Genomic DNA, 21,104 nt, shown 5'->3' with positions numbered 1-21,104 from the left:
AAATTTAAATAAATATTGTACAGTATAACTTCCCTCTGATTGAGGTTCTGGCTAATATGTACATCTATAATCAGGCAGTACATCTCACTTGACGATATGTGTCAGAGGAAGAACAATAAAATTATTGTTTGTATACATCTGAAGTCTGATTAGTGAAATATGTAATTAATCGGTGATGTAAGCAATGGAGAGGAAAGAGAACTGGCCACTCTACTCCATTATGTCCTGGCCTTGTTGCCTCATGAATAATGCCTTATGTTAGGATTTGGAACAACACAAGAGTTATGCATTTTGTTTTTTGAGATGAGGTGTGTCAAATAGTACCTTACATTCATTTTCGCTGACTTCAAAATCAAACATTTTGCAAATATTTATACGAGTACAAATCAAAACAGTGATTTCAACATTAATATCGGAAGTAAACATTAGTCTGAGAAATTATAGATTTTACATTATGAAATAAAGTGTGATTAAAATAAAAACAAAAAATAAAATAAAATTGCACGTCCCGACAAAATTTACGGGGACGCCGGACATGTAGACCAAAAAAGAGAACTGTCTCGTATGTTACGGTACGTATGGTAAGTAAGCTTACACTACAAGCATAATTTTTTCTATGACTGCTATTACACTATCAAAGTTCTTTGACAAAGAATATGACAAAATATTTTATCAACGATCTTTGATAAAAGATAAGATTTGGGGTATATTACACTACATAAAATCTTTTATAAAATATTTTATCAAAGATAACCTAAAATTAGGAACAAACGCTCACCTAACACTTATTTCACAACAGTTAACACGTGTTCCGAGGATTTATTGATACTAATATTTACGCGTTTTGTTTATGATTTGTTGATACTAATATTTACGCGTTAAGTTCATAAACTATGAATGAAGAATAGTATTATGCTTGTTTAGCTAGAATTAGTTCAATTATTACATAAGCATTTCACTGAAAAATAAACAGAAAAAGAAACGCCTGTGAGTAAAAACGTGGATCGCAAAACGTGATAAAAGAGGCATCCATCAGAACTTATTGAAAGAGCCACAATGCGAGGACTTGAAATGTTATACAAATTAAAATATTATTATTATTATATAGTATTAATATTATATTATACAAATTATTTATTTACAACATTTAATTTTCTTCACACTCCGGCATCAGAATTCTTGTCGTAGCAACAGTCCAGTTATATTTGCGTTCCGTCATATTTCAGTCAGGCTATAGAAATCTTTTATCAAAGATAACAAGCTGCACTTACATTTTATAAAAGATCTTTTATCAAAGAAAACTCATTGCACTGTCATATATTTTATAATATATATTTTATCAAAGATCTTGCTAAAGAACTTTGATAGTGTAATAGCAGCGTATGTATAACAACACAGCATGTTGTAGGTCACTCATAGATTAGATTAGATTAGATTTTATTAAAGTATATAGTATTATACAAATACTATGGACATAGTCATAATACAACAAAACAGAATGAATAAAATTATATTAGAAACAAGCTATTAACAGAGGATTCCAAGTATTCATTAATACTATAAAAGGGATGATTAATCATCCAGCGTTTTAAAACATTCTTAAATGTGTTATAGTTAACAGTGTGTGCAGACTTACGTAATCTATTAAACATAGATACTGCCATCGACATACATTTTTTAGTTGTTTCCAGTCTAACATTAGATTCAGTCGAGTGAAAATTGTATCTTGTATTATAATTATGATGATCAATATTTTCTTCTCTTCTTCAGTAGGTGCTACAACTTCGTCGAAGTTTTGACCTTCTCAATTAATTTACGCCATTCTTTTCTGTTATGAACAAGATTTGGCCAATTCTTTACATTCAGTATTTTCAAATCGTTGGCTATGTTTTCCTTCCATCTACTTTTTGGTCTTCCTTTTGCTCTTTTACTGATGGGTTTCCATTTATATATTTTCTTAACCGTTTTTCCTTCGTGCCATACGATTGATATGGCCAAATCATGCCATCCTTTGCGCTTTGATATAGTTTACTATGTGTTGGTTTTGTATTAAAATATTTAACTCTTTATTATTTCTAATTCTCCACTCATCGTTTGCATCTTTTATTGGGCCAAATATCCTTCTTAATATTTTCCTTTCAAAAATCAGGAGCTTTTGCTTAGACAATTCAGTTAGGGTCCAGGTTTCACTTGCATATGTTACAGTTGGTCTTATTACTGTTAAATATAGTCTTAATTTTGCTTGTTTGGATGCGTATTTGCTTTTGAATAGGTTGAGATTTGCAAAGTATGCTTTATTTGCGATAACAGTTCTATTGTTTATTTCTTCCTCGATATTGTTTTCGTCGTTCACTATTGATCCCAAGTATTTGAAGGATTTTACTCCTTCAAAAATAGTATTATCCATCTGTAAGTTTTCTGATTCATTATTTTTGGCTGAACATTTTAAAAATTTTGTTTTCTTTGCATTTATGATTAATCCATATTGTGCTGATTTTTCCATTAAAGTTTCGAGCTTTTCAATTAATGTCTTCTTTGATCTTGCTATTAGTAGTATATCGTCTGCATATGCTGTACATTGTACCAATTGTGTGCTTATAGTACCTCTAATCTCTAGTTGTTTGATTATCAGGTCCACCACTAGTATGAAAAGGGTTGCAGAAAGCGGATCTCCTTGTTTAACTCCTCTGTTAATTTGAAAACTATTACTTAGTTTGTTATTTATTTTAACTACCGCTGTTGTATTTGCTAGCGTTATGTTAATCAGTCTGATTATTTTCGGGGAAATTTTCGGGCGAATTTAGTAGTTGTAATCCTTCAATAATTTTGTTTCTTTTAACTGAGTCGAAGGCTTGTGATGATCAATCTGTGATAATAATTTGCAAAATTTTTCTTTACCTTCAGCAAAGAAGTGAAGATATAAAGATTAATAACAGTCAGAATAGCCTCATTTATGAATAGTGCTTACAGTGCGCATCATAAGCAGAACCAGTTGAAATACGTAAGGCTTTTTTTCGTAAAAGGAGAACATTAGATATACTAGAACTATTTCCCCATACAGAAGTATCATAGGTTATTATACTATTGAAGAAGACAAAATAAGCACTTCTTACGTATGTTTTAGACACCAGTGATTTCAATTTGCTTAATAAATAAATAACTCTTGGGAGCTTAGTACAAACATAATCAATAGATAATTTGGAATCCAGTACAATTCCTAGAAGGATGTTGCACGCGGTGCGTAATGCGAGGTTAATTTATGTTTTGTCAGTAGGCCTATGATGGCCCAATGATGAAGATGGTCAACTGGCATGAAAAGCCAATATATCGGCTATTTATGCTACTAGCTGGAGGTTCGTGTTATTAAAATTGTTCTGAAACTGATCTAATCGGAGACCAGTGTTGCCAACACATAAATTATATCCCCGCCAATATAACACCTGGAAATCCGTCAGAATCCGTCAAAATTAAAAAAATAATAATAATAAGACCCGATATATATAAAGAAAATTTTAACACAACTTACTTCCTGATTAATATAATAATTCGTCAAGATCTAACTTGATTACGAGGAAATATGAAACAGGTGATTCTTATTCACTTCCCTGATTAACCCGAGTTAACTCGGGTTGCTAACTTGTGTCAAAATTTATTAATCCGAGTTAACTCGTTTGAGTCCCATTTTCGCTGCTAAGGATTATATCCCGAGTATATACGTTTCCATTCTTTCATTAACCTTTTCCTCACTATATGGCTACAGAAGTTAGTGATATTGCTATATCTGGTGGTGTTTTTTGTACTTCTTCCTTGCGAGTGGAATTCTATGCTCATATAGCATTCACACACAGTAGTGAGTAGATGCTAGTTATTTTGGGCGGTTTCTATTTGTGTTTAGTGTTTTTTGTGCTGTTTTGTGTAAAGATGGATCAAGTTAGTGATTCCGAAACTTTTGATCAGGAATATATTCCTGTAGAAGATTAGAAATGAAACATCGGTATCAGAAGACGAAGTCGTAGACCAACAAACAAATTCATATCAGTTGATGTCGCGTCTTTTCGACAGTGGTTTGAATAGAAGACATCTGGCACCATTTCTTTTGCACCTCCGAGGTCCCCATTCCCTGAAATTTTAATATTGTTTCTAATAACGATAATTCTCAATTTTTAAAATCATTCTTTAATAATGACCTCATCAACATTATATTCGAGGAGACGATTCGGCATGCTAATAAGTGTTCACAGAATGCTGAAAATAATTCGTGGCGGCCTACTACAGACTCTGAAATACGTGTACTTTTGGGCATTGTACTGCAGAACATTATTCACAAACCTGAAGAACAGATGTACTGGTACAAATATTCAATGACTGCTACACCATTCTTCCCAAAACGCTCTCATATAGGAGAGTAGATACTACTGTCCGGAATGCAATGTGCCACTGTGCGTAATACGCTGCTTTCGATCTATCACACGACAAGCAACATTTAACACCTTGATAACAGCACTGGTATTGTACCTCATAAATTAATCCATAAAGAAAACATAAGTTGGTAAATACTTCAGGAGAAAATCAAAGTGGGACAACTACCAGAGCTGGAATCAAGGTGCACGAGATAACTCGGGATAATAATTCAGGTATGAATGTATGTCTATTTCATAGTGATTTTTTAGGTATGTAAGAAAATTAGTGATGTACAGTGATTCTGCAATATTAAATGACCTCTTTACGAAAATAAAAAGATATGACACTTTTTTTCACAAAACTGGTAAAATATATAGTAAGGGAAGAGGTTAAACCTAGTACGGAACAGACAGGGCTGTTCAAATAAAAAGTAAAATCTCCCAAAAATTAAAGAATTAAAAATGACAGCAGCTAAAAATGTCAAAAGTTGATGTAAATCGTAATTTCTGCCAGAAAATCCGTCACCCGTCAAAGCCATTTTTTTTCCCGTCCGCTACGTTGAAATTCCGTAAGTTTTGACGGACGGAGACAATCTTGAGAAGAGGGAAGATAAGCAGTTAGTCTGTCAATATATTTTTATAAACATTTCCTTATGCGATACAGAAGCTGTTGAACTTCACAGCAGACCATTTGTCGCCACACCCACGCGCTTATGACGTCATCCACGGAGGGGTCGTTCGAATAGGATTTACGTGCACCGAATCCCAATATAAAACACGCATTTTCAACCTTGAACGGGAATATTCCTGTGGCGGTCGCGCCATCCATGTATAATGCTTCATTGGTTCCCGCGCATATTTTACGCACTTTCCTTGTTCGCAGCTGGCCAATAGGATTACTCGCGCCACAGTCATCTTGAAGCGTTCCGCGAAATCATGAACAGACAAGAATACACAGACAGTTAATGTTCCAGGATAATTCGGAAGTGCTCTATATGAATCGGTCTCATTCTTCTTGTGAAGGCGGAGGAAACAAGACGTGTTCTCCAGCGATCAAGCAGTGAAACATAAAGAGTACACAAGAGTATACTATTGATTCCTTTCGAGCATATTCTCCAGTACTTGAAGTAAGTGTAGGAATTATTTTGCTAATTTACTATAGAAGTTTAATATTTAGCTTATATCTGTTTTGGTTATTGTGAATGACTTCCGTGTAGACTAATTGTTAATGATGTGATAGTAATAGTAATTTTAAGAAAATGATAGTTTTTAAGGGTATTAGCACTTACAAAATAGGCCTACATCTTAATATTTTCCTGTGTTTTCGGTGTATATGTCCGGCCATGGATATATGAGCAGATATTTAGATACTTTTGTATTTAGCGGTTTCATAGTGGCTGCTTTGCTGTTAAGGGGACACTTCGGTGAGTTTTAAAACTTTTACAATTATCATCCAAAATTTATTAATTTTAAACTACATAAACATGCCTACAATACTATCATCTGTAGGCCTATAACATTTTGTGCCATTAGGGCTAATAGTTTTGAAATGATACTTTGTAAATGTATTTTTATATTGACGTCACTAAAAAGGCTCCTTACATCACAATTTCCACAATTTTTAATTCATATTAGCTCAAAAGCTTGAAAATAGTCATGGGAACATAAATTAATTAGCTTTTTGAGCTCGGTCTATTAGAGAGCCACAATAAATTTTTCAATGGGTTTTCTTAATTTCTCACAATTATTTCACCATAGTGTCCTCTTAAATTGTTCGCCAGAGCCGGTCGCCGGCCGATACAATTAGGACCTATTCCAACTAAAGGCAAATTTTACATTTTCGTTTGTTACATTACTTATTAATCGTGAAAAAGTTATGGTTTTCATTAGTATTTAATGTTCAAAATATGTGCAGTTAGATTCACTGAAATCCTTTGTTCGTATCTTGATGCATTTCAAAATGGTGGACGCCGGAATATATGACATGATATAATCATGTAGACTTGATGTAAGTTCATAATGAACTATGTAGGCCTAATTATGATGAAATAATTAGCGAAATTTTGTATGTTTTCATAAATTATATAACTGATACCCCATCAATATGGCAATATTGAAATATATTTTTGGAATCCTATAGATGTCACCAATATGGCGACATTGAAATGCAATGAACAAAGAGGAAATATTAACAAACAAGTAACATTGTCCACTCTGCCATGAAACGTGGTTTTATTATGTACCATAATGGGCCGTCCGGAGAGATATTTGACTTAATTTCTCGTATATAGTAATATCGCGACATTAAAATATTTGCAATCTAAATAATGTAATATACTATACCAGACATTAATCTAAAGTAAGAAAACCGTCTCATAGCTTTCGGGCGCTTATTATGGCTTTTGCAAAATCAACATATGTGGTTAATGTATTGTGACTGAAATTGTACTCGGAATTAATACTCTATTATAATTATATGTTAATGTTGGCTACCGTGACTTTTCCGGATAGGGTTCCCGAATTTGGAGCAGTGAATTTCAGGGCAACATATACGAGGCAGAAGGAAAAACGTTCTTGAACCAAGGACAAATTAAGAGTAATTGGCGAACTTTTTGTGAGGAAATAATCTGTATGAATAAAGCCCAGCCCATAACAGTTAGTATCGTAATTTTAATTTAATATGTTGATTGTCTTACCCTACATACTAATCATCACATTTCAAATTTTAAGTCACTCATTGTGAGAGTGGGTAAACAGTCAATTTGCAGTTAATGTATTGATACATAAACATCAACGTCTTGTTTTGATAACTTTTAGACAACACTGGTACTAATTAGTGTTGGCAGATATCGTAGTTCAGTTTTTAAACAAGTTCTATTTATCTTGAGACTTAGATCTCTTTTTCATTATCTTATCTAGTCTTAACATAGTCATAGAACTCAGTAAGCTTTACGGAATGTTGAAATTTAGTTTCACCAGAATTTCTGCTTTCAATTCAGTCCTTTTATGGTGTCTGTGGAATAAAACTAAAATCCCTCCCATATTAGGCGTAAGCATTGAAAACAGACACTGATAAAACAAAATAAATTAGTTTTAAAAATTCCTTATATTCTGGGGCTTTATAATTTTTTATATAAATTTTATTTCTACTTCATCTTCATTGGGAGTATGTAGTGAAATTTTAAGAATACAAAGAATCTTCAACTTAACTACGTGAATATTTAGCCATTTTTAGTTACTTCATGTGAGTAGAGTTTTTAGAGTCAAAAAAGACATTGAGAAAAAAAAAAATGAAATTTCAGACTTACATCAATTTGAAAGATATTGTAAATTTCTGGTAAAAGAAGAGAAACACTTGACTCAAGACTTTTTTCTGTCTCTATCACCCATACTCTACCGATCGGAAATCATTCTAATTCCGGGATTTTTGCCATCCGGCACATATACGATTTCTGGTCAATTCCGCCGAATTCTGGACGGTTGAGAACTCTATTTTCATATATAATTTTCTTCGCATAGCAATCCTATCTACCGCAACCTTAGTGCCTTAAACAAACTTCAATTAAGTTAACCAAGCCTAACACCTTTCCACCGTATTTGAAACCAACGTAAACAATCTTAAAGTCTAACCTTTATCATCTAACTGAACTTATATTACTTTCTTCTGTATTCTACATAAACTTGTTCTAAGCAACGTAAACCAACATATGTTAGCCCCGTGAATGACTGCCGACACACATACACATTGGATAGGCCTATCTCTGTGAGTGCCATTCGCAAAGTTGGTATCCCCGTAGAATTTTATTGCTGTGCCATCTGTAGGGAGAATAGAGCAGTTCAAGTTCATTACGTCTAGACGTCTGTTGTGCAATCGTAACCTTGAAAGGAACATTAGCTCTGACTAGTGGAACGCAAGGGAACTAAGTAAATTATCATCATCATCATCATCATCATCATCATTACTGCGATCAGAACAATTTCAATAATTTTTAAACTGAAACTATGTATAACACTTTTGAAATATAAAATATCTCATTCTGGTTATGTGTGGGCACTAAGCCTGCGTCATAAATTTTAGGGTCTGACGTTTTAAAAGATAATTATTTAGTAAAAACGATGCAGCTTTTCTAACGTTATATTTTTTCATATTTGAAGAAATATAAATTTGAAGTTATATTTAGACTAATTTATCATTGGGCTAAATAAAATAAATACTTACAGTAAGCTAATCAGATTGTGTGCTAACACATATCAGTTAGAAGGTGATTTAGATTGTCCTTTTACATAATTTGCTGAATTAATTTAATAAACTGATTAACAATCGTATTAAGTAATATTTTATATGACAATTAAAATATTACATAATCAGTTGAAACTTTTCTTGCTTGTCTTTTGGTCAATGTTTTTCTCATTAAAATCACAGCATTCTTCTTGTTCAACGTTTACCAAATTGCATGACAGTTTAAGGAACTGGACAACACTTAGTGCATCTTACCCTGAAAACTGATCTGGAATCTTCTGTGTGTTCCTTACAACAGGTCGGACTTGTCTAGGGATTTCATCCGACATACAGTTGAATTTTTTCTCCCTCAAAAGTTGTATGTTGCTTGCACCAAAAATACTATATTACTTCACTTGCATTCAGGAACGTCATGAGTTGGGAGCGTAAGTGGCGCAATGCTCATAAAGTTAACCCATATCCGCCCTTATCTCCTGACTTCACACATACTATTGAAGGTACAGCTGAAACAGATTTCGGAACAGTTCCAAACCAGTTTGCGCATTATTTATCTCACAGATTTCAAGTTAATACCTTAAGTTTAATAAAAACATTAACAACTATTTGATATGTCGGTAAATCTCTAGTAAAGCTACACTTAAGGAGGCACAATTTTGTTTTTTGCTTCACTGGCTTTTGTGAGATGTATAATATATTATATCGATAGACATGTAGTTATGGTTAGCAGCGACAAATACTTTCAACATAAATATCGTTTGATATTTACCTGTATATCTTAATGCACTATTGTAACTCCTCCACCCATATAGTTGTTACCAATATAGCACTCGAAAGCGAAGAAAATGGACCATTTCCCTAGTAATTGGTCCTAGATCTCTCGCATGTTATGATCATAATTAATAGAGAGGAAGGGAGATTCTCCAGAAGAACCACGCTAAACGAGACACATCTCCCTTCCCCTCTATTAATTATGAATAGCCTATAACTTGCTATGCGAGATGCCCGAGACGAATTAGCCTACTAGGAAAATGGTCCGTTTCCGTAGTATTACGTCCTGGATCTCTCGATTGTTATATTGGTAACAAGTGGCGGGGGGCTACAATAGTGCATTAGAATATATAAAAGTAAGTGTCAAACGATTTTTGTGTTGAAATTATTTGTGTTTATCACATCTCGCAGAAGTCAGTGAAATAAAAAAGTGTCCCCTTTAGCATAGATTTTCTGGACAAATATTTAACTCCAAATTGTGCGAATGGAAAATGAATCATACCTAAATACTAATATTTAGAATCTCCTTAACATAATATATGCGCTAATTAGTAACGTATTCTCAAAATATTTGTAATGGTGCGATTCACACTCAAATTCAAATGCGTACGTTATTTTCACATTACGATAATAATCTTTGTGATCTGTGTCACATAGTAATATGGTTGGTTATTCCTTCATAGCCTTGTTCCGTCTGAAAAAAATCATGTCTCTTAATTTTTATCTTATCATTCATCATACAAAGTATAACAAAATGTGATGACGAAAATGTTTATTTCGAGATTTTCGCAGAAATACATGTTTTCAGTATCTCTGATACCGAAAAATGGTGTTGAGTATGCCCTAATATGTTTTCGTTTTGTGTGTAACAATTTATCCTAAAGTAATGAACGGATTTTTTCAGTTTGCTAGTCAATTTATATATCAATTTATTATGCACATGAAATATAGTAATTTTTAGTGAAAAGTTAGCGTGTAATTCCTGGAAGAAATTAACTATTAAATGCTTTATTATATTATATATAGGGCTACGTTTTGTTGTGAATTTTCTAAGTCGTGGAAGTCCTAAGACCCCCACTAGACAAAACCAGCTGGTGATTACTGTAGCCTTAGTGAAGTGTACTTCATTTATATAGCATTAGAATTCGTTTTTTTTTCTCTCGAAGTTTTTTCCAAGTTTAAGGTGGTTGTCAGGCAATTCATGACGAATTATGACTTTATCTCACAAATACCATTTCCCTATCGCCACTGACATCGACGCTAAATAAGCTAATAGTTGATAAAATGTCATCAATAACCAACTAAAAATGTGCAAAATTTATTTATTTTATTTATTTAACTAGCTAGCCAGTGAGTACAAATTAGATTTATGAAACAAAAATGTTTCTAGCCACTACCGCAAGAGCCAGGCTCGTGTACGGTGTGGTCTTAGCCAATAATATAACATAAAATTTACAAGGACAGTTTACTAAATACAGTAAGTAACTTAATTCAAACCAATAAATAACACACGAGTAAAAAAAAAGAAGAAAGAGAAAAAGAGAGAAAAAAGCACATTTAATATAAATTGATAATCACACAGAAGCCAGTGATATTCAATAAAAATATGAATATAGTCGACAGAAATAAAAGATAAAAAAAATACATTTGTTAATATTATATGTCATGAATAATTTGATTAATTTCTTTATTAAAAGCTTCAATTTTAAAATATTTAAAATTTGGAAAATGGTTTGTAATTTTATTTAAAATTTGGAAAATGGTTTGTAATTTTATTATAAAGTCTTGGGGCGAAACTAGCACCGTGTTTAAGAGCTGCACTTGTGACATTTAGGCTCAATTAATGGGAAAGTATACTTTTGTATTAGAGTTCGATATTCATGTCGGTTAGATTTATGTTTTATTTGATTTCTGTGGTAGTAAGTTAGTAAACTGTATTTATTAATTTCTAAAATAGTTAATAATTTAAAATCTGTATAAATTAAATTTGTTGGATAATCCATATTTTTGGTCAGACAAATTTTTATTAATCTTCTGTGTAATAAAATTAATGGATTAAGTACAGATGATGCTGCTCCACCCCAATTTATTATAAAATCGATTATCGATAATAATCGATAAATCGATTAAATACATCCATTTAAACTATATAATATGTAAATTAATTAGGATAGTAGAAAATATCTTCTGACTGCAGTTCACAAAACGGCAGTTCTTCTTTCATTCGGTGAATTTTAAGTGATTTCATATTTTTTATACCGTATCGCTTTACAGAAAATAAACTATAAAGTATAGTATCATCCAGAACGTAACAAAATGACTAATTATACGAAACGAGTAAAACGTGAGAGAAAATTTGCGTAAATTAACATTCATTCGATTTAGTTATACGAGTGATTAGTTGAAGACTTTCATTTATGTTTAAAGACAGGTTAATTTGTGACATACAGGTATAAATTTTAGACTAAGTAACTAATAATAATGTTAGGGTGTATAAAATTGTGTTAGCTTCACTTGAGTTGCAAATGATTTCCTAAGAATGCCATATTCAGACCATTTATAAAGAGAGAACGGAGGATATTTGGTGCAAGATAGGTGGGTGAGGAAAGTTATATTATATGTGCAGTTAGCGTTGAGTGGAATGTAGCGATTAAGGCGCAAAGCTACAAAGCAGGAGGTTGCGGGTTCGATTTCGGATGGAGTCGTTGGATTTTTTAAATTGGAGTAATCCTTCTCATCGTTATGTTACTCTGTGATCAATTGCTTCCTTTATGTGTGAAAGCAGCAAACACATTGGACTTCATTGCTATTACCATTTGTGAGATTGTTAATTTCTTTCCTCCTTGCGAGGTTCCATGATATGTACGCCCATAGAAAAAGCATGCTTTTACTTTTTAAATCCTTTTACTACAACGACATTTATTGGCTCCTCTCACTAGAAATGCATTGGTTTAAATGGAGGCAATCAGACATTAAGCGCAAAGACACATCTGTGGCGGTCGGTGGCCGATCTTTGCTATCAGTAGCCTAACAGGACTGCAAGCTTCAGCTAATAAAAACTATGGATCTGTTCGCGTAGGGCTTTCAATGAAGATTTAGCCACGCAACAGGGCCACTCGGATGCGCTTGAGTGTGAGTTCGAATCTCGCTTAGGCTGATTCCTGGTTGGATTTTTTCCGACCTTTTTCCCAACTATAAGTCGATTGTCAGGTAATCCCATGCAGAAACCTCGGATTCTTCTCGCTGTCATTAGTAACAAGAATTTTAGGCTACGTTAGACGTACTGTTGGTGGGACTCTCGTAATGTGAGTCATCACGATGTCGGATTTCCACCAGCATATCACATTGAAAATAAACAAGCATGTGTGCTCTAAACGAATTTCGAACTCACGACAGTGGCTTATGCATAACTTCGACGCTGCACGCCTTAACCGTATGTAGACCTACACCACGACCGGCAGCGTATGATCGTTATGAAGCTGTTATTTCTTTCTTGTTAAGAGTATTTGATTATGATTTTTTTTAATGTATATGGAACTGAATTATTAATCCATCGGTGTTTCTTGAGGTGCTCTTGTAACTTGCAGGTCTATCTGTGAGTATAAAGCACAGATTCAAAAGTACAGGTGCACCTCTTGTTCCCTTGAGCATCCTCAAAATGTCGGCAAACGATCAACGTCATGTTGGAGTTTCACAGGCGGATGTTGCGGTTTCACAGACGGATTCCGAGTAAGTAGATTTCCATCTTATTGTATGTTGTAATGTTTTACTTTATAAATGTGCAATGTTACATGCATTTGTTATGCATCAGAAGCATCTGCTTTATTAAGCGTGTCTGCCTGTCTGAAGTATGTTTGTTGACCTGAGTGTATGTGTCCCTGATAAATCAAATCAGCATTTCGTTATCATGTCTCAAGTTTAAAGCAAATTCGCGTTTCAGAATTTCTAACGAATGTCTCTGTGAAAGAGTGCCACGTTCGTGCTTCGAAGACTATAAAACGAAATTTTGCGCAGTAGAGGTAAATGATGTGATTTTTATGGTACTTCATAATTTGTTCCATCCCCAAATATTCTCCATAACAATTGCATTAAGTTAAGGGGTTAGGTACAGCTTACAGCAGTAAAAGTTTTCGAAATACTCAACATTTTTTCCTCCATTACTGTATTGATTGATTGATTGATTGATTGAGTCATTCATTCATTCATTCATTTATTTATTTTATTCCATAGATCTTACATGAGCAATGAAGCTTTAAGATGTGGAACAAGTCAAAATTTTACAATATTACAATTACAATTTTTACAAATTTTTACAGTTTTACAATTTAGTAATTTTCTACAATTTTTACAATTTTGTGCAATTTTTTACAATATTTTAGCGAGATGTAGTGAGATGAGGTGAGGTCCGAGGATTCGCCAAAATATTACCCGGCATTTGCCTTTTGGTCTTGTGCAATAATGAAAATTGGTATGTGTAAAACACTGTCCTTCTGTTATATGAAAAAAAATATTTTACGATTTAAAAAAAATTGCTTATATATATATTTTTTCAAAATCAAAAATGGTGGCAGTTCACTGCGCAGTGATGAAGCGTTTCCCTCATAACTCATAAACTTGTTAACTTTTCCATGTTCTCTCGCTTTTATTTTATTGCTGAAACTCATGTTTACAATACCATGCTCTTTCAACTACATTTCTTAATAAATAATACGTTTTTATGTTGTGTTAGAAGAAAATACTGATATTTGACCATGTTTAAATGAATTTATTTTTATCAATCTATCAAAGATAGAGGAGTGATCTTGCATTATATTGTAGATGACACGCATAAATGCACACAAAAATTTAATCACAAGATGTTGGATAGTTTTTGAGTTATGTGGGAAACGCTTCATCACTGCACAGTGAACTGAATTTTGAACGAAAGTTTTTATAATTTTTTTTTTAATCTTAAAAATATTTTTTTTTTTTCATATAGCTGAAGGACAGTGTTGTAAACATACCAATTTTCATTATTGTACATGATACAGTAATGGAGAAAAAAAAGTTGAATATTTCCAAAATGTTACTGCTGTAAGCTGTACCTAACCCCTTAAGAAAGTGCTTTGTCTTACCTATAGACATAAGAATAGGCTTGCTATCTGATCAGGTCCATGTGTTTAATACCGTAACTTCCCGCATATTATTACTCATATAACTTTGATTAAGAATACCATTACACAATAACTGTATTTTTATTTCGTAATGAGTAGTAATCTTTGTTATAGGAGTTGCTAAAAATGGTGTCCGTCTGCATTAACACATTCCCGACATCTTTTAAGTTGTTATTCATACGCGAAAGTTCGTTATAGTGCATGGGTTATTCGTGTATACTCTATTTTTAGGGTGTGAATGGCAATTTCATGAACGTGAGATTACTTTCTATAATGTAGTTTAAGAATTGTCACATAATTAAAAAATGTCGTTGTGACGAGTAGGCTATATTACAGCAGGTTATAAATTGATATGAGACACGAAATTCCCCACCATAGATGCTGAAAGTTTGTAATATTTAGTGAAATTTGTTATTTTAATTTATTTTATATGTTAAGTAAGAAATTAATCCAATTAAGTCATCCTAAAGATAAATTTAAATAACCATATTTCAGTGAAAACGCACACAATTCTTTGCGTATGTATGTATGTATGTATGTATGTATGTATGTATGTATGTATGTATGTATGTATGTATGTATGTATGTATGTATGTATGTATGTATGTATGTATGTATGTATGTATGTATGTATGTATGTATGTATGTATGTATGTATGTATGTATGTATGTATGTATGTATGTATGTATGTATGTATGTATGTATGTATGTATGTATGTATGTATGTATGTATGTATGTATGTATGTATGTATGTATGTATGTATAGGCTATAATATATTCTTATTCAATGCTACCTTAGTTTTAGGAATACCCAAACACTGTTATGAATTTATTTACAGGATAGTAATTTAAATGAAAACTTTACATTCGTATCATATCACTTAACGACTTGTGCGCTATTCCATAATTATCTTCATTTCTTTCCATTCTCTATGTGCAATAATTTTATGGGTTATTTCGATTCTTTTGAATGCGTATACGGTTAATAAATACTAATAATTGTTATAGATTATTTACTTAAACTCTTAATACGAAATATTTTGATCTGGATATAAAATGTTATCGAGAGTTAAAGAACTGTTTTGGCTGTTAATGTGGTAAGTTGCATTATGAAGCAATATCTGAGGCGTCAGTTTCCAAATTCTTCTTATCCATTTTCTGTGATTTTCCATAATTACGAAAAAAAAAACTTACGTAGCACATTTTTTTGATAATCTGCATATATCTGTATGATAAAATGTCAATAAAAGAGAAGAAAATCAATCTGCAAAGTTTCAATCTTCAAACTTTAAGAATGGTAACAAAAAAAAAAAGCGTAATATTTTGAATAAGATAGACTATTGATTGGAACCGGGCTTCTTATAGGCTATGTCTGTTTCTTTCCGAGTCTTATGAAATATCATAATCATCATCGTCATCGTCATCGTCATCGTCGTCGTCGTCACATGTTTTGGTCTAATGAAATATTAAGCTGAAAAATATTAGTTACCTTGCTGAAAAAGAATTTCGAAATCATGAACCAAAGAATATGTTGCTATAAGTCATTAGTAGAAAGTACTAAATATGCATGCAAGTATGCCTTATAAACGTTAAAAAATATGCCAATAAATATGCACTAATAAAATTCTATATTTCTAGATATCACTAATAAATAAATTATAAATAATGATAATCATAGTAATAATAATAATAATAATAATAATAATAATAAATGTAATAAAATTATAGGTGAAACTATATGAGAATCTTTGAATTTATATTATACACAATATCATTCTGTATTTTTTCTTTTAAAATAGAGTTCAAGTTCCTATAAACATTTTTATGAATTTTGAATAATGGATTTTTATAGTTCCAGAGTTACTCAGACGAAAACATCGGACGGACACTTCGCTTCGATTCCTCGTTGCAGGATATCCATACTGACATTTTCATGTTTTTATTTAGTCCCGCATTGGAATTTGTATTGAATATTTCGATGAAGTCTGTAGGTATTTTACACTGTGAAAATCATGTTTATCGCACACTGTACAAGTTGAAAAATCTGTCTTTCAGCTGAAATTACTGTGAAATGAAATATGCATTATTAAAATTCAAGCGAGAAATGTCACTTCTTCCAGTCTTTGGTTTCATTCGAGTGAGTTACTTATAGTGCATTGTTTTCTGAGTCGCAATGGAAAGAAATGAAGTCATCTTTGTTTCATTACTATGCTTTTGTGTTTAAAAATGTGTGGTGCAGATATGATGCGAAACTTAAAATTATAGCGTCATATTTTATTTTAATATGGTCACACTAAAAGTTTCTACAAACTGATTTTTGTATAGCAATAAACTAGATTGTATTTTGTTAGATACAACAGATATTTGTTGAATAATAAATAATCTGCTCTCAAATAGGCAATGACTTCGGGGATCCAGAAATATCAGCCATTATTTTAATTAAAAAAATATATAACATGATATTTCCTAGTTTAGCTGCTAGATATTTCTGTAGTTAACAGTCTAACAAATTAATTTAAGTCAACAGGAGCTTCTGATTATAATTTTTTATGATTTGATATTATCGTTGACATCAAAATAATGCATCCAACGACTTAAAAATAAATTTGAAGATTAATCAACATAAGCAAAAACTGTGTATGATTGGTTTGTGGAATGAAATTCAGAGGTGGAGATACATCAGCTACGATTTCCACAAGGATCGACCTGCTACAGTGACGAGTGACAGAAATTTGGGGCCCAAAGTATTTTTAAGTAAAGATTAATTTTAGGTCCTACAGAATATATCTGTTATGGCAACAATGGTTATTAGAGGAGAAATACTCGCTCCGGCGCCGGGGATCTTCGCCCAACAGTGCATAATATACTGCAGAATCTCGGCCATCAAGTCACTCCATTGAGTGCGCTCCTTGTTTAATGGCAGTTGACAATATATGTCAAATTATATGTCGAACATGAGTAAGGCCTCAAAGGGAAAAACACTAGAGGAGGGGGATTGATCCGGTGCTGTGGATTGAACTTCGGCGTAGCTCAGTGGTTAGAGCACTTGGTACGTAGAACCAAGGACCCGGGTTTGATCCTCTGCGCCGGAGTGAGTTTTTCTCGTCTTATAACCAAGAAGATGGTTGCCTAATTTTTTCGTCGCTCTGATCCTGTCAAGTCTTTTTCTCTGGAGGGTCATCGTACTGTTAATGTAGAATGGTATAGCACTATTTATTTACCAACAGTCTTGGAGAAAGTGTGTACAGAACGATCTCGAAGTCGTATCATCTTCGTATATTATGGCTTCTGTAAATTTTAATAGATAATTATTATATTTTTATTATTTGGAATATCAATAATTGAATTAAAACACAATGTTTAATGACAATGTATCGTTCCACATTGCGGAACAGACAGTGAACTTTTTGGTCACTTGAGGTGTAAAGTTGTTGACTCATCCATCCCACAATCATAATATGGAACCATGCGACTTGTTTGTTTCCATCCATCAAAATAGTGCATTATGCAACGAGCCTATAGTCTAATGATAGCAATTAAGACGCGAATATGTTTGTTTATGAAACGAGCGCAAGCGAGTTTCATAATTTTCATACGAGCGTCTTAATAACCATTATAGGCAAGTTTCATACGACTTTTTATGCTCGACCATATTTCTAACTTGAAATTATTCAGAAGTATTCATTTTATTCGCATTTCACTGAAGAGCAGAAGTGACCTTGTGCAAGCTCGTGAATTGTGAGATGTGCGCAGACGCGAAAGTATTGATTTTTTCCCAGGAACAATAATGTCATTGACATTGATATAATTTAGAGAATAACATGAACTAATTTTGATATAACCTGGAAATTGATTTAGAATTGAAAAACGAGATGACAAATTGAATTTATTTTAATATTATTTACAATTAACGCTAATTATTATAGTAACAGAACATAACCTTCTGCGACAGTATTGGATTTCCAGCCTGCGTGACGTTTCCCTCGTTGTCTTTCGATTGCATATCCGAGAATAATAGAAAACCTGAACTTTAATGAATAGGTGTGCTTTAATGACATGCATTAAAGGACTGCTACCAGGTGTATAATTACTACATTTCGGCATGGTCGAGCATAAAGAAAATTCACAGATAGTCCTTTAACACCACTGAAACTGGGATTGAGGCTTTCAATTACCTGAGCTGGTGTCCGAAGTGTCTCTAGAAAAGTGGATGCAGTGGTTTGACAACTTGTTCCATCGAATGGACAAGTTCATAAGATTTCAGGGGGATATTGTGAGAAGCAATAAAGCCTAAAACAGAAATAATTTGTTGCTATACACATCAGTTTGCAGAAACTTTCAATCTGACCCACAGCATAAGTATTAGTGTTGTATTTTTAGGGTTGGGGATAGATTACATGACATGAACATTTTTATTTTGCAGTGAGCAAAGTCATGAGAGTCGCGGCTTATTTACCAGAGCAAAAAATGCTTTTGGGAGGGTTTGTGAGTACGTCTCCAGACCACGAGTACCACAGTGCTCATACGTTGATGTCGATCCAAGTTCAAGTGATAATAGTATTATTTACTCACAAATTGTAGCCAAAAGCACAGATGTTCCTCATAATGTAAAATTCCACGACGAGCATCATATTATAACCGGCATTGCTTGCCACCCAAGAGATGATAAAACTGCTTCTCCTGAAACTGAAGTTGTCAGTGGCGGCGTGGGTTACAACCATGTAGAACTTCTATTAGCGCCTGTTCAAAAAGGGCCATGGGCATGCAGAATCCAGGTTAGAGGGTGCTTGAAAAATAATTAGGTTCAACTTTTTATGTTCACCCTAAAACAAATCAAGAAATCTTTTTTTGCGTCTAAAAGGACTGTTTCAGTAAGAAGTTGTTTAAATTATAAAATATAACTTTAGTGTAAAAGTAACCAATGAATTTGTATATTTTGTAAGAAGTGATTGTGCAACTCTTTTGACTGTTTTAATTGGCGTCGATGTTATGTAAAAGCCTATTATTTGTAATAGTAATACTTAGGCTGCGTTATAATGCTTTATAATAGTTTGTGGAGTTGGGGAAATGGGAGAAACTCTGTGTTGTATTATGTGCCATAAAGACGTTATACTAGAATTTAGTCACACTAAAAAATTGATAGGTTTTATGCAACTGATACTGCTGTATTTCCTATGAACATATCTTCAGACGATCCAAAAATAATTATATTCCGTTATGTATTATGCTAAATTATTGTTGTATAGTATGGATTGAACTGAAAAAATTATTAGTCTTCAGTTCCAAGTGTGATATGAACAAAATTAAAAACATTATCACTAATTAGTGTAAAATATATGTTGAGTTTTTCGTAAATGAATTGGACATATTCATAAAAGTATTTCAGTTGTATTATTGTACATTTCTGACTGCATTTGTGCATATTTTTGTGTCCAAGGGTAAGTCTTTCACTGCAAACCCAGGATTCTCCAATCCGTCCTCTTTTTCCGCCGTCCTTTTAGTCTCATTATACGATCGGTACTCATATATTAATGTTGTCTATCATCTGATATCTTCTTCTGCCCCGAACTTTTATCCCATTCATCATTCCTTCCATTGCATCTTCCAATAGGCAGTTTCTTCTTAACCGATGACTCAGCCAATTTATTTTTTTCTTTCTGATCAGTTTCAGCATTTACTCTTTCTTCACCCCCTCTTTCTGGCACAGCTTCAGTTCTTATTCTGTCTACCAATTTCACACGCTCCATTCTTCTTCTCCATACCTACATTTCAAATGCTTCTTGTCGTTTCTCTTCGTTTCGTAGTAATGTCCATGTTTCTGCGCCATATATTGTCACACTCCACATGAACACTTCACTTGAAGTCTATTTCTACATTTGAGAGTGAATTAGTTTGCAGTTGGTAATGTTACGAAATTGGCATGCGAATGCATGTGTTGCAAAGTTGTAACGTGTTTTTCTTTAACATTTCTCGGTTGAACAGTCGAGGTTCTAGCTTGCGGTTTTTATATTATTTCATGCTTTCTTGACGCCTTTGACTTTTTGGCACGTCAGACAACACAGGTTTCTTACATTGACATTGGACGTCTATGTATAGGTAAATGGGACTCGAACCCATTTTGTTTGATTCTTTTGGCCGAAGTTACGTAGTAATGTATCGTTCATTGTACCGGGCTGCATTTACATAGTAAGCTAAAATGAAGAAATTTGGTAATTATATTGAATATTGAATTATATAACACGACATCTGACGTGCCTGCATGCCAATGGTTTAACTAGAACATAGAACTAGTATGTTAGCATTTCTTGATGTGTGATATTTCTTATAAACTGGAATGTGCTTTTTAATTCGTTACGGTACAATGATTCTTATTTAAAAATATTATAAATATTATAAGTTACGTTAATAGTGTGTAAATGCAACTTTTGCCAAGAAGTTTAAAATTGTAATTCAGTGTTCTTCCAAATGCTTATTGTGTTATTATTTTCAGTGTAAATATTGCAAATAAATAGGAAATTGGTGGTAATAATTATTGTTTTTT

General features: G+C 32.9%; 1 protein-coding gene across 8 annotated transcripts in view; it reads left to right on the top strand.

Moving 5' to 3' along the window:
• The first annotated feature begins 5,278 nt into the window (after positions 1 to 5,278).
• The window catches only part of LOC138694734 (uncharacterized), a 30,643-nt gene continuing 14,817 nt past the window's right edge, over positions 5,279 to 21,104 (top strand). The window contains exons 1-3 of one of the 8 annotated variants that reach the window (XR_011331008.1): positions 5,299 to 5,527; positions 12,996 to 13,137; positions 18,987 to 19,365. Coding sequence is in view for 3 of the 8 variants with exons in the window: in XM_069818734.1 (XP_069674835.1) it covers positions 13,067 to 13,137 (71 nt within the window). In the remaining 5 variants the exon portion in view is untranslated. Of the gene's footprint in view, positions 5,528 to 12,976; positions 13,138 to 18,986; positions 19,366 to 21,104 lie in introns of those variants that run through there. The other 7 variants (XM_069818734.1, XM_069818731.1, XM_069818730.1 and 4 more) reach the window with 7 other exon arrangements.

The sequence above is a fragment of the Periplaneta americana genome, chromosome 2 (assembly GCF_040183065.1).
Source record: "Periplaneta americana isolate PAMFEO1 chromosome 2, P.americana_PAMFEO1_priV1, whole genome shotgun sequence".
Classification (NCBI taxonomy): domain Eukaryota; kingdom Metazoa; phylum Arthropoda; class Insecta; order Blattodea; family Blattidae; genus Periplaneta; species Periplaneta americana.
This window is presented reverse-complemented; position numbering and strand designations above follow the sequence as displayed.